The following is a 13,931-nucleotide window of genomic DNA, read 5'->3' as shown; positions in this document are numbered from 1 at the left end:
AATTGTTCCCATCATGAGAGTTGGTCATTGCTGTTCCTAAAGTCTCTGCTCATATATCAGTTATCACATTTTGCCATTTCTTTCTATAGCCTGTCTCCCATTAATCCACATTCTCTCTGTTTCTGTTATCACTTCCTTAGCATAGTATAGAATTTGGCACATTGACTGTTGTAGACTTGCCCTTAAGAGGTCTAGCATCAACCTCTTCTGGCCACTATCGAAAAGATCATATCTGTCTGTGGCACTGACCCCACCCCAATGCTCTAAAACTCTAATAATCCCTTCCGGCAGAGCATTCCAAGCTCCCCCACTTCAAGGGCCAGCCAAGATTTCACTTTCACTTCCCAGCCTCATTACTTGAAAGCTCTCTTGGGCTACTATTATATGGCTTTTCTAAAGTGGCACGCTTCTTCACTCTAGCCTGTGAGGATACCTTTTAACCAACTCTTGAGATTGAATCACCTCCGTGACCCTTTGCTGCAGAAACACACAAAACTCATTGTATCTTCATTGGCAACACTTGCCATCACTCCATCTGTGCTATGTGTTCCCTACTTTTCACACCCACATCTTGACCTCTAAACTACATAAATAGCCCCCTCTTCACTTATTTGGTAGTCCTGTCTTCATAGCATAGATAAGTGTGATCACATTGGTGCCTCGGATTTTAAGGAACTGTAAGAGGTAATTTGGGGATAGACTTCCTTTCACGTTTGAACATAAGAGCTGTAAAAGAACATAGCATCTAATTAATTCAGTCTTTTTTTTAAGGTGCAGGACATCATGGTAGATGGAATGAAGTTGAAAATGTTTCTGGTTTAATACTATTGAATGCCCACTGTGTTCTAGGCACAGTCCCGACTCCTTATGTCATTATGCAATATTACTTGCCTTTGTCCTTCTGACACTATTTTGGCTGTTATTCATCTTCTGCTCTGCTACACACAACTCAGCACCAGTGTCTGTAACCATAATGATGATTAAAAGTCATAGGAGTTTTATGAGCTACATCAAGGCTCAGTTTTTTTTTTTTTTAATGTGCCAATTCTTCATGACTAAATTGGGTACTCTGGGTTTCCTAAATTGGCCAGATTGTATGAAATAGCCCATTAGGTCTAAGAAATTATTCCACATCTAAAGTTCTTGTATGCATTCATTCATTTAACAAAATTGATATTACCCATAGAATAAGGATAACCAGGTGCCATTCTAGGTGTTAGGCGTATATTGGTGAACACAACGTCATTTTCCATTATGGAGCTTGTGTCCCAGTGGGGAAAGTAGATGATAAACACTGTACGTAAATTAGAAATCTTTCATGTTTTTAATGTTAATGTTTGGTATGCTGAAAAATTAAAGGTGGGAATGGGGTAAATGGAGCTCAATGGAGCCACATTTTAGAAAGAAGTAGGACCAAGTGGACAAATCCACTTGGTTCTCCTTTCCTTGTTTTTTTTTTGGATATTTTTGAAGGCAATAATTTTTTCCCCCCCAAAATGTCTAAGAGTGTCAGGATTAAAAAAAAAATTTATGGGAGAGACATTAACTACAGCTCTTAAAATAGCTCTTTGTTTCTGAAAACCTTTTTCTGCCATCTATCTTATAACTGGAAAAAAAAAAGCCCTCCAGAACTTACTTGTATAGCCCTTGCCAGTAAGGAGAATGTGCTCTGATGTGACCTCAAACACAGGTTGATTGATTTAAAAAGTATATAGGGTAAGTTTTCTATTTTCCTTAGTGGCTTTTGTCAATAAGAGATCTCAGTATATGACTTCTTTATCGTTGTTGAACATAGTGCGTATGTGGGGAGGTGAGATGATGATTTCATAATAATGTATCAGAAAATATTAATATAGGCACTCATTAACATATTTTTCAGACAGAACAATCTCCAGTTTTTAAAAGCCTCTTCATTTAGCTCAAACATCAAGTAACTTCTTTGTGGCCTGTATTATGCTAGATACTCTCTTCGCAAGAGGCATTTTCTAGTGATTTAGTTATGTATTTGTTCAGTAAATATTGTGCATCTAGTGTGTGCCTGGCACTATGCTATATTCTTGGGTGCCATGTGTACCTCAACATTGAGTCAAATCCAATAAATACCTTTGTTAAAGCAAAAAAAATTTGTTTTATGAGGATTAAAAAGAGGGACATTTTCTATAAGGTACAAGAAAGAGAACTACCCCACATACCCCTTCTCCCCTGTTAGATGTGGTCACGTTCCTGGTAGTCATTAGACTTGACCAAGTTATACATCCTTTTAAATTGTGGCATCCAGGTGTTGAACTAGTTCTCTGCTCTCTCTGGTGATCCTTTAGATACATATTAAACTTTCTCCTGACTTCTCATGTCTTCTGTCTCTTTGTCTCTGTGTGTTGCATTCTCTATATGAGCACCTGTCCAACTGTAGCGGGCTCATGAATCACATGGTTCTTGTTAGAATCCAGGTTCTGTTTTAGTGGGCATGAGACAGGCCTGAGATTCTGCATTTCTAACCAACTCCCTGGGGATGCCAATGCTGCCAGTCTACAGATCACACTTATGTAGGAGTAGGAGCCACCTTCCATGAGAGGCATGGTTCTGTGTGATTTCTTCAAATCTAATGGCTACTTCACTAATTTTCTCTTCAGCTGTGTCTAATCTTCTGTTTAATGCATCCATTGAGTTTTTGACTTTAAATTTGACTTTAAAGGTAACAGTACCTTTCATTTTTTGAAGTTCAGTTTGGTTCTTTTTGAAGGTGCTTGATCCTTTTTAAGAGGATCTTGTTCTTCTATTAGAATTTCTACTCATTTACCTTGACGGCAAATTAGAATTTACTTTGTGGTCCATTTTAGATTGTTCTTCTGTCTGCAATTTTTAGAGGGCTAGTTTCCCATTTCTTGTATATATTAATGGTCCTTCATGGGAGTTTGGGTGTTTCCTTTTCTATTATGTGTTGGTTTTTACTTTTTTATTGTGAATTCATTTCCAGTAGGGATTGTATGTGTATTTGTGTTTGTGTGTGTGAGAAAGAGAGAGGCTTGTGTGCAATGGGTTGTGAAAGTTGTTTTCCACTTGTCTCTGCCAGTGCCTTAATGACCCAGTAATCCTGGACTGGTATTGATGTTAATTTCTTGCCTTGTAATTCCCACACCATGCAGGATACTGTAAATTCAGACACCCAACCTGGGATTACAGTTTAATTGCCACCCTATTCCTTTCCCCGTAAAAGGCCCTGGTGGAAGGGTAAACATCCTTGTCACTTTCTTGTAGGTAAAGAATTTCCAGTTCCCCCATTTTTTGACTTGAGGCTATGGCTCTTTTCTCTGCCTGAATGTGGACTTTAGAAGCCCTTCTTCTTGGACTTTCTTATAGTACTCAACTGACTACCTGTGTACAGGTTTACATCCCTAGCTTTTAATCTGTCTTGTGAATATCTTACCTGTTACTGGCTCATATACTTTTGTTGACTTCTAGTATATTTCATGGCGACTTCTTCCTTTTATTGAAGATTATCTGGCCCTTTTTCTAATCTTGACCACATGGGGTAGCTTTGAGCATGACAGAGTTTTCAAGAGGAACCTTATAGTATGGAATTTCTAAATCATAATTACTTCATGGAGGGTGGCTCCTACTCCTATATTAATCATACTCCTCACTCAGAAATGGAATTCTATTTTAGTCTCACAAAGACAAATTAGTATATAGTGGAGAGGGAATTAAACTTCTGCTAGGAATGAAATGATATGATTAACACAAACATCCACACGAGTGTGTGTGTGTGCACCCTGTGCAGGAAAGAAATATTTAATATAAATTTTGCTGTATCTCACTAGACTTCAGCAACTGTGAGCTTTGTCATAAACATGTCTCATGTGAACAATAATAATAGCAGGTAATCTTTATGGAGTGTTTACTGTATGCTGAGAACTATGCTTAGCACTTCATATAAGATTTTTTAAAATTTAAACCTCCCAGTAGCCCTTTGTAGAACTGATCTCTCTGTGTTGAATCTGAGGCTCAGAGAGCTGAGTGACTTTTCCCAAGGTCACAGAGCTAGTAAGCAGTGCAACTGGGATTTGAAACCACTCAGTCAGATTCCAAAGTATGTGCCACTAACTATGATGCTTCTGTATTAGTATCTGCTATTCACCTGTCTCCATACATTTCCTCAGTCTTTATCTGAGTTTCCTTATTTTGGGTTGGAAAACTCTTTTTGATCTTTATGAAAACTAATTTTTTTCTTTATTTTTTTTCCTTAAAAAAAGGTATTATATAATTGAAATCAGATTGGACTTGAGGCTATGTTGATGGAAGTACACATGGAATGTGGGCTAAAGCATTCAATGTAATTTTTCTTTCCATCAGCTAATTTTTAAAGTATTAAGTAAGTAGATTCTGCTACTAACAGGAAAGATTTAAATTCTCTTGAGAGCTTGGAGGTGTTAAATAATTTTCTGGTAGCGCGCATTTCACATTTTCAATCTCCCACCTCATCTCAGTGCACCTGAAGCTCTGAGAATGCTCTTTTGCACTTCCCGGAGTAGCCAGACCTCCTCCTTGTGGTTTCATCTCCAACCCCCTCCACATCCTTTCACCACTGCATTTACTTCCCAGCACTGTTTCGGCTGTTGTCATTGTGTCGTTGTTGAGGTTTGGAAACTGCCAGATTCTTTTGAGTCTGTAAGCAGAAAGCAGACTGCTGCTCATATCTTTGCTCAGACAACAAGGAGTTAAAAAAGAGGTCTGGACTGTGACCGGCTGTGACAGCTGTCCTAGGGGGCGCTCTAGCGTGCTCCGGCAGTGACTCATGCTGCTCTGTCACTCCGATCAGCATTGGCCCCTGCCACGCAGGCGGCCAGGTGGGGTTCCAGCCAGAGCACGCACTGAGTAGGGAGCATGAAGCCTGCACTGCAGGGGATGTGATGCCAGGCTCGCCAACTCGCCTATCCGGCCGGCCACAGATGCCTCAGTCCGCAGCCATGGTAACGCTTCTGGCCGGCTACGCCCCCGGGAGCCCACCGCAATGGGCAGCCTCCTGGTGACTGATGGACGAGCGTCCACTCTCTGACCGAGAAAGCTTAGTAGGTCTGCAGGAAGTGGAGAAGATGTAAGCTGCTTCTCGTCTTAACGAGGTAGGACGCAGATGTCCACGAGTGCATTCACACCAGCCGCTGGCAGGGGTGCTGTAAATCCTCAGAAAGAACTTTCTTTGGCTCATGTTTCATTATGCTGATTAAACTGCGGTGGATTCAGGGGTCATGACTGAGCTGGGGAGAAGGGATAATGAACCAAAAAAAAAGTGGTTAATAAGAGCTCTGAGTATCCTCATCGGATATGAATGAGTTAGACTGCAGTGCTATGGGAATATGAGTTACATACCTCCTAAATCCTCTTTCCTGCTCCTTCCTGTCATTCCGGTTAATCCACGACATGCAGAATTCCATCTTATTTCAGTGATTAGCACTCAATGTTAATAACGTAGACCTGCCCTGAGGAGGAAGTAAATAGGTTCAGGTCATCTGGCAGGCCGGCACCAGCCAGCTGATGCCCTGTAGAGGCATTCTGGAAATATCAGGAAGGGGTGGTGTGCTCAGATGAGTTCCCCAAGTGCTTTCGTTCCAAGTGACCTGTCTAGAGTTTATCCTTCAGTTTACCCCAGCCAGCGAGGCAGCCTGTCTGCGGATAGGTGGCCATGTTGGCGGAGAAGGGGTTAATCTCTTGTTGCTGTAAGAGCCGAGGCTGGGTCTGCCTGTGTGAGCTAGACTGAAAGCAGGCGCTGCAGTGCCATCGCGAACGCGGAGGGAGTAAGACGATTTTCTTCGCGACAGTGTTGAATCCGTCTGAATTTTTCTCTCCCGGACTTCTTGTTTTTTTTTTTTTTAACCAGCTCCTCCCCCCTTCGTTCCCACCCTCAAGTCTGATGATGACACCTCCAATTTTGATGAACCAGAGAAGAATTCGTGGGTTTCATCCTCTCCGTGCCAGCTGAACCTCTCAGGTTTCTCTGGGGAAGAACTGCCGTTTGTGGGGTTTTCGTACAGCAAGGCACTGGGGATTCTTGGTAGATCTGAGTAAGTGAAAATTTGACTTTTTAAGCACCTGCATTGATGAGAGGCATCTAGAGCCCAAAGGTGGTGGTGGTAGTGGTGGGGTGGGGGGAGTACTATGGGGAGAACTGCTAATCAGCCTGCATTTGGAAAGCAGTTTACCTGTTTGGACTTTGGTGGGTAGACTGTTAATATTCTCATTTTGCTGTGTTTAAAGTACCTCTTCCTGTCTGCAGCATCATTAATTGTCTATTAGGTACTTCGGGTTAGTTTTCCAGTCTTTGGTCTTCTTCAGAGGGGAGGAGATAGTGGGATTCTCCAGCTGTGCAGATCCTTGGTAGAAGGAGGAATGTGCAGGGTTAAGATGAGCAGTGTCCATCTGTTTCTCCATCTATGTATCCATCTCTCTCTCAGGTGGGTGGATGGAGGTAGCTATCTTGGCTGTATTGAAAGGATCTAAAAACCACATCTCATAAGCTAGGTTTCCTAACGGGTTTAACCAGAGCTCTAGCAGATAGATGGGGCTCGGTTCTGCTCGAAGTCTGCTGCAAGATCAGGGATCTGGCAGCTGAGCTGCTCTGATCTGGCAGAGTGCTGGTGGCCAGAGAAAGCCCCATTGCCCTGAGCCCTGGGAGGGAGTGTGATGTAGCCGAGTCATTGATCCACAGAAACTGGCTTTTCACAGGAGAAGAAAACAAACCAGGAGACTAGAAAATGGAAGTATAAATATTACTGTAAACCTCTTGACATGATAGGTCTTTCTCCGTTCTTGAAAAAGCTCATGAAAAACATATTAGTATGGCACTTGGGACTGGAGGGTCCCAGCTTCCAGCCTCCTGGATTTTCCCTAAAATGTACTAGCCTGTGGGGATGTAGGAGCTCAGTGTCTTGCTTCATTCGCATGATCTGATGACATTCTGCATTCAGAGATGTGAGTTCCCCGGGAAGGTCTTGAACTGGGTTTCCCCCAGATGCCCCTGCTCCCTCACTTGGAGGCTCTGGGGGTACTGTTGGATAATTAGTTGCTACCCACTTAGTCGATGGGTAGAATTTGATTTTCTCCTTGGCAGCACTCATCCCTGACTTGTTGTGCTTATAGCTTAGATACTGATTTGAAGGGAGGTGTTGATCTTTGGATGGTGTCCTCCCATGGGGGCTATTTTGACAGTAATGTTCCTGAAAAGATTTCAGACTATCACGGGGAATCGGGTACTCGACATGAAATAGGGCTGTGGGCTGTGATAGAATTTTTAGTAAGATTTATATGTTAAAACATGCTGAGATGGACCTTCTTTCCTCCCTCCCTGGGGTTGGATTTTGGTCGTGGTGGCTGTGCCTTTCTGGCTAATTTTCTCTGCAACTCCAAAGCAACCTGGGTGATGGGAGGAAAGGCAGAAAGCTAACTAGCTGTTGAATGTGCTGTTGGATGGATGTGAAATCGCCCAGCAGGGCTGGGAGGTTTTGTCCTGGCATCGAAGAGCAGGGCAGAAGTGGAGGCCCGATGTCACAGATGCCTGGTCAGTGGGCAGCTTAACCTTGACAGACGTAGTGCACTGAAGGTCACAAAGCGGACTGGAAGGAGGTGTGAGGAGAGTTCTGGTTCTGACTAGCAGTGGGCTGGTTGGGTCAGAAAGAAAGCTGGGGCGCTGACCAGTGATCAGAAAAACCAGGGAGTGTTTGAGGGAATCAGATTTCAGGGGCAAAGGCAGGACGATGTGGGGGATCTTAGGCATTGCAATGAATCTGAAGCAGTGTGTGATTAATTGCTTATTTTTCAGGAAGACTGTAATTGCATCTTTCTGCTTCTCCCAGAAAGCACAGTTAAGGGAGCTCTCCGACAGGGGCATCTCAGTCTTAAGGCCTAGGCACTCAATACATATTTGTTGATTTAATTTGCTCATGATCTTTCCCTCAGATTGTGTTTATATTGTTCCCTGTATTTGAAGATATGCTAGTTCACCTTTGGTAGTTCAAAATATATCTCTAGAGCATGAAATGAGCTTCTGTTCATGCCGCAACAGAATGTTTAATAAGATTCCCATAGGAAAAAATGTCCATGCAAACAAAACTGTGTATTTCTTATCTGGAAGGTGGAATTGGAGTATTCATGTCTTTGGGGAACTTTAATGCCATTTCCATGGCAGCTTGGGGTTGGAATCAGAATGATTTTCTTTCATCTCATGTCTCTTAATGTGATCTTGCTGTCAGATTTGGCAAATCTGCCACAAGCAGCCCTGTGGGTGAAACCTACAGAATCATTTTAGAAATTCTCTCCACTTGTTGGATGTAGGTGACCCTGGATGTATTGCATTATCTATTTAGAAGTTTAATAAAAGACATGCAGTGATGAAATTACTTGGAATCCCCTGTAGTTTCATTGACATGTAGTTACAAAATCCACTCGAAGGTGGGTAGGGACCTTTTCCGGGGGTACCACCATTGCTGACAGGGACCTGGTGTTTCTTCCTGAGTTTCCCTTTCTCCCCTCCATTTTCAGCATCACAGGTTTTTATTTACACACGTTGATTACCTGTGCTGTTACTCACTTTTCACACCACTGAGGAAATTGCAGATGCGGCTGGAGGATGCTGGAGAAATTGACCTCAGATTTGTTACCAGTGAATTGAACGTTAAGGAGTGGAGCTGAATGAAATGAGGAATTTTCATGGAGACTCTGGCCTAGAGAATGATTTAATGGTTATAGTTGTTTGTCACTTTTTAGGATCCTTTTTTGGGACCCCAGACTATTCTTACGTCAGCCGTTGGGCATCATTGTCTTAGGTTTAATAATAATCTCGATCTCAGCCTTCTGTGTCTTAAGTTCCTCTCAGCTTGAGTTGGAGGGAGCAGAAGAGATTCTACAGAACAATTTTGGTTGACTTTCGGGTGGCTTGTGGCTAAGTAGGTGCTGGAGAATACCTGCCTGGTACCTCTTTTTCTCTTTCACCTACGATCACCCAAACCACACCCCCAAGCTCTGGATGCCTGGGTGTTCCACGGAGCCTCTGTTTGCTTGATTTCACACTAGTGGGGTAGCAGCAGAAATCAGTGTGTTAAAGGTTTAAAAATAAAATGGATCCCAGCCTGCCTTCCTCCCCTGTCAGCTTGGGGTCCGTTTCTTTAGGCCCCTTCTCCTTCCTCCTCCGTCTCTGGTACTGCCTCATTTAAGTTCTTGCTGCAACAGTCCATTTCTGCAAACCTCTAGCATAAACTCTAGAAGGAAAATGCCAGTTGGTTTTATGTTTTGTGTTAGTTTTACACATGTTGGCTTTATGCTTTTGGAAAACTTGGAAGTCTTAGAGGAGCAATGGGATCTTGATGAGATAGTAACTGTGGGATGACAAGCTGCTTTTAGGAAAGGGGCTCTCTTTTCCTTTTGACTCAGGGCTTCTTCCTTTCCTTTTGGGTGAATCTGAACATTTCGTTTTGGAGCTAGCCACCCAGACATTGTGGAGGAATAAAAAAATGGCTGCCACCATTGCCTTCCCAGATTTTCAGAGAACCAATTTTTGGCTCCTGTTCCTTGTTCTATTGGGGCTCCTTTGCATGTCAGTTTCCTCAACTATGGAGTAGGATAATAGAGATACCTGTCTCTGAGGGCTGTTTGGGGGATGATATTAAATATATAAAGCCCATAGTCTTGTACCTGATGCCTGGAAAAGTCTCAGTAAATGTCCACTATTATTTTTGTTATTACTAATATGCTAGTTTATACATGCATAGTGTCCTTCTAGTTATGCCAAAAAGAAATGGAAAGACCTCAGCAATAATTAAGTGGTCCAGAGTCATGTCAGACAGAAACCCAGCCTCCAGGCCCTGGGAGTTTTCTGCTAGAGAAGCTTAAACATCCTGACCAACCACAAACTAATATGCAGTTGGCAAATACCCGCAGGTAAAAGGAAATTTGGGTGGAGTGGATCGGGACTTCCCATCAAGTTGGACAAGTGAAAGCATGTACGTATGAAACAATTCAGGGAACACAAAGCGAACACCTTTGCTGCAGAGTATCGTGGTACAGATTGGATATCTGACTGCTTCAGGGAGGTAAAGCCAAATCCAGTGCAGGGGACACTCGTGGGTAATGCCCGGTCATAGTTCTTGCCGAGTTACAGTGATGAGCTGTGCTGGAATGTCTGTCCATTCCCCCAAGTTGGCATGATTGCAAGGACAGAGCTGGGTCTGATTTATCCTGGTTTTCCAGGAGCACAGCACATGGCAGATCCTCAGTAAATACGTATGTTGGAACTAAGCTTATAAGCGCATTAGCTGAAGGTGAAATATTTGGCTCAGCTTTTAAAAGACAGTGGATTTGAATGAGTGAACAGGAATGTAGAGAGGATTTCAGGTGGGCAGAGTGATACCAACTGTCCTTACAGGGCTCCAACTCTGTACTAGACTCTGTTTTATGCACTTGGCACAGATGAACTCATTTAAACTGCACACTAGCCCACAAGGAAGGTACCATCATCATTCCCATTTTGCATGTGAGGAAACTGAGGCATGGAGCATTTAACAACTTGCTCAAAGTCATGATGCTCTGAGCTAGGCATTGAACCCAGGCAGTGCTGCCCCAGAGTCTCTTACCCACTGTGCTATGCTACCAAGAATAAATGCCACAGGCTGGAAAAATTAGGAAATTTGTGTGTGGTCCCCAGGTTCACATGCTTGTCAGAAGTGCTAGCCCCTTGCGGGCAGTGACGAGCAGTGGGGTCTGGGCAGGGTGGAATGAGAGCTCACAGGCTGTCTAAATGCTGGTTTTTTTTCAATCTCTGCAGGTTTACTGAGTAGGTTGATTGTGTAGCTCTTGGGTTTTTCTCATTTCTTCCTCTTCCCATTTAGAGGCTTGCTTACGTGTGTGTGTGTGTGTGTGTGTGTGTGTGTGTGTACATAAGCACATGCATATACACTCTCCCTGAGGGCTCTTGGCTGATTGTAAGCTTGGCGAGGACAGGGAACTGCACTGACCTCACTTTCCCTGGTATTGTCAGGTTGCTCAATAAGCATTTGGTGAGTCGATCCAAATCATTTTTATGGCCGCAGCTCTCAATTTGTTGATGACTATGATCTGTGTCTATTCAGATCTACATTTTGTAACTTCCAGCTGCCTCCTGCCATCTATCCTGTGATGGCTCATTCCAGTGGAGGGCAGCCTGAACTCTCCAATCCACGCTGCTTTCTTTATACTGAAATACTTGGGAGGGTGGGGCATCTTGCCTTAAAAGCGGTGTTCCTCTCCACGTCCAGCCCAAGGCTGTTTGTCAGTCACTGTGCGTGCCACCTCCAGATTCCTTTGCAAAGAGCCTCATCTGTGTTTTGCGTTTTCAAAATAGCAGCTATAGCAGAATCTGCTCTGGTACACCCCAGATAAGTTACAAAACCTTAACTAGTCCTTCCTGTGGTTACTGCCCTGGAGGGCCCTGTGTTTCCTCTCCACCATCATGCAGACCAGACATCTGAGACTCACCTCTGCATGTTGTGTTTGGTTCTCCTCTCGCTCATTCCATCTTCTTTTAGTCAAGCACATCTTGTTCTACTTGTCTTATTCTGTGTTCTCTATTTAGATTGGTGTGCAGGCCTGGCAGGACCACTCTGCCGCCTTCTTGTTTGTCTGAAAGATACCTTTAGGAAACCGAATCCAAACAATCCTAGCCCAGCCCTGAAGATTAGGCTCCTGAAGATCTGTCAAGTGCATTTTTTGCTGGCCTACACATACTAATTTGCATGGTTGCCTCGGATCCCTCAAGAAGACAGTAATTGACTAAGTGGTGCTATATGTTCCCAAGCTCTGTGCCAGTTTGGCAACTCTTCCTTCTCCTAACTGAATTTCTCTCAGTTCTCTCCGTTTTACTTGTCTTTCGTCTCCTGACCTCTCTCCCCCTTCCTTTCTCTGACAAACTTCCAGAAAGAATGGCCTACACTCAGTGCCACTTATTCAACCTTTGCAACTTTAAGGAAGGGGCTATCCCGGAAGCCAGTAATTCCACCCAATCACCAAACCCAGTGAGTTCCACCCTACCACGTGATACTTTAATCACCATGTTTGTCTTGAAACTTTCTACTTTCTTCTCTTCTGTATCATGGAAACGTGGATTTCCCTCCTACCTCTCTGACTGCCATTCTCACTCTTTGGTGGCTGACATCTTCTGTTCCAGTCCTTGAAGTGTGGCCTATCCCCTTAAGTTCCATCCTTAGTTGTCTTTTTAGCCTTTTCTTGGTGATCTCATTCAGTTCCTTGATTTTAACTCTCACATCCCAATGCCATCCTTCCAGCATGCCCTGTGTTCATCATTACCAGGATGTTCTACCAGTTTCTCACAATCCCTGTCCTCTATTCCCTCCCAACACACACAGACTCGTTCACTCATTCAGTAAGCCACTAGGAGCTGGTCTGGATTTCCTCACATCATTTAGGAAACTACCACTTTCCCTATCCTTCTAGCCAAGAAAATTGAGTCATCCTAAAACTATTTTCTACCTCCCCTGCCATCCCATCAGTTGCCAAGTCCTCTAAGTTGTGTATCTAAGATGACACTTGCATCCATGCCCATCTTTCTGTCTTCACCACTGCCCTTCATTGAGTTTTGCTTGGACTATTGCAGTAGCCTCCTAACATTTCTTTGCCTCTGGTTTTCCCAGCCCTAATCCATGCTCCACAGAGGGTGGAAATCGTCCAAAGTACAAGTTGGATGATGTCATTCTCCTGCTCAGACCTTCAATAACATCATAGTGTGCACAGAATTAATGGCCACTGCTGAGCTTGGGTATTCAAGCCTGGCATGCCAAGACCCTAGCCTGCCTTTTAAGTTGTATCTCCTTCTTATCTCCTGTATCTGGCCAAGCTGCTCAGTGCTTATTGAGGACAGAGACCATATCTTCCCCTTCCGCCTGAAACAGCACCTTGCCTGTTCAGTGCCTTCCTTGCCTTCAGTGAACCTTTGTCAAGTTGAATTAGATTCAAGTGGCCAGGGACTCTGCCAATTTTTTCTGCACAGTTTATACAATTGCTAATGGAAGCTGTCCTCTATCGAGCACTTCTTGTGTGCTCAGATCTATGCTGAGTGCTTTACATACATTATCTCTGTAAGTCCTTATAACCTTACCATAACTCTATGAGGCTGCTGGTATTCTCCCCATTTTACAGGTGAGGACCCTGAGACTCAGCAAACTTAAGTTATTTTCCTGAGGTCTTATAGGTAGTAACAAATCTAAGACTTAGACCTATAACTAGCTGCCTGTATGGGTCCAGGACCATTGTATTACCCTGCCTCCAGCAGTCATGACTTTGATGGATTATGCAGGACCAATGAACTAGCCTAATAAAGGTGGGAACGCTGGCTTTACTGAGAATTCATCAGGCCACCACTGTTCTAAGTGCTTGACAAACATTCTCATTTAGTCCCAGCAACAATCTATTGTTTTTTTTGATAAGGAAACTGATCAAGAAGCTTGGGTTACTTCTTAAATTCATGCACCTTACACGTGGCAGAGGGTGGCCAACTTTTCTATCTTTTAGCTTCAGAGCCCACATAAGATTCCTTTATTTTATGGGATGAAGTGTTGCATGCTCATGAAAAGTCTAGACTTTGGAATCAGGTAGATGTAGGTTCAAATCAAGGCTCCACCCCTCACTAGCTGTGTGAATGAGGCATTAAACTTCTCCCCACATCAATTCCCTTATGTATAGAGTAGGGGTTGTAATAGTGCCTATCTGCTTGGTTTGTTGTGGGGACACACAGAGCATGTCGTGTTAGCACCTGGAGCAGAGCAATTTGATCATTTCTTACTTGTTATTGTTAGTGGTGAGGGTGGGTCTGGAGCTGCTTTCTATTTTCCTTTCTTCCCTGCTTCACTTTATAAAGACATCTTCCTGGTTTCTGCCCATTGAGAGAATCAGGTTCC

The 13,931-nt window shown here is 43.5% G+C and overlaps 1 protein-coding gene across 11 annotated transcripts in view; it reads left to right on the top strand.

Annotated features, from left to right (window-relative positions):
- The window catches only part of CIT (citron rho-interacting serine/threonine kinase), a 151,192-nt gene that overhangs the window by 49,335 nt on the left and 87,926 nt on the right, over nt 1-13,931 (top strand). For all 11 annotated transcript variants that reach the window (XM_073223900.1, XM_073223901.1, XM_073223895.1 and 8 more), the window contains exon 10: nt 5,873-6,056. In XM_073223900.1, coding sequence (XP_073080001.1) covers nt 5,873-6,056 — 184 coding nt within the window. The remainder of the gene's footprint in view (nt 1-5,872; nt 6,057-13,931) is intronic.

This window comes from Manis javanica, chromosome 15 (assembly GCF_040802235.1).
Source record: "Manis javanica isolate MJ-LG chromosome 15, MJ_LKY, whole genome shotgun sequence".
NCBI lineage: Eukaryota > Metazoa > Chordata > Mammalia > Pholidota > Manidae > Manis > Manis javanica.
The sequence above is the reverse complement of the archived record's forward strand: the minus strand, read 5'-3'. Positions and strand labels throughout refer to the sequence as shown.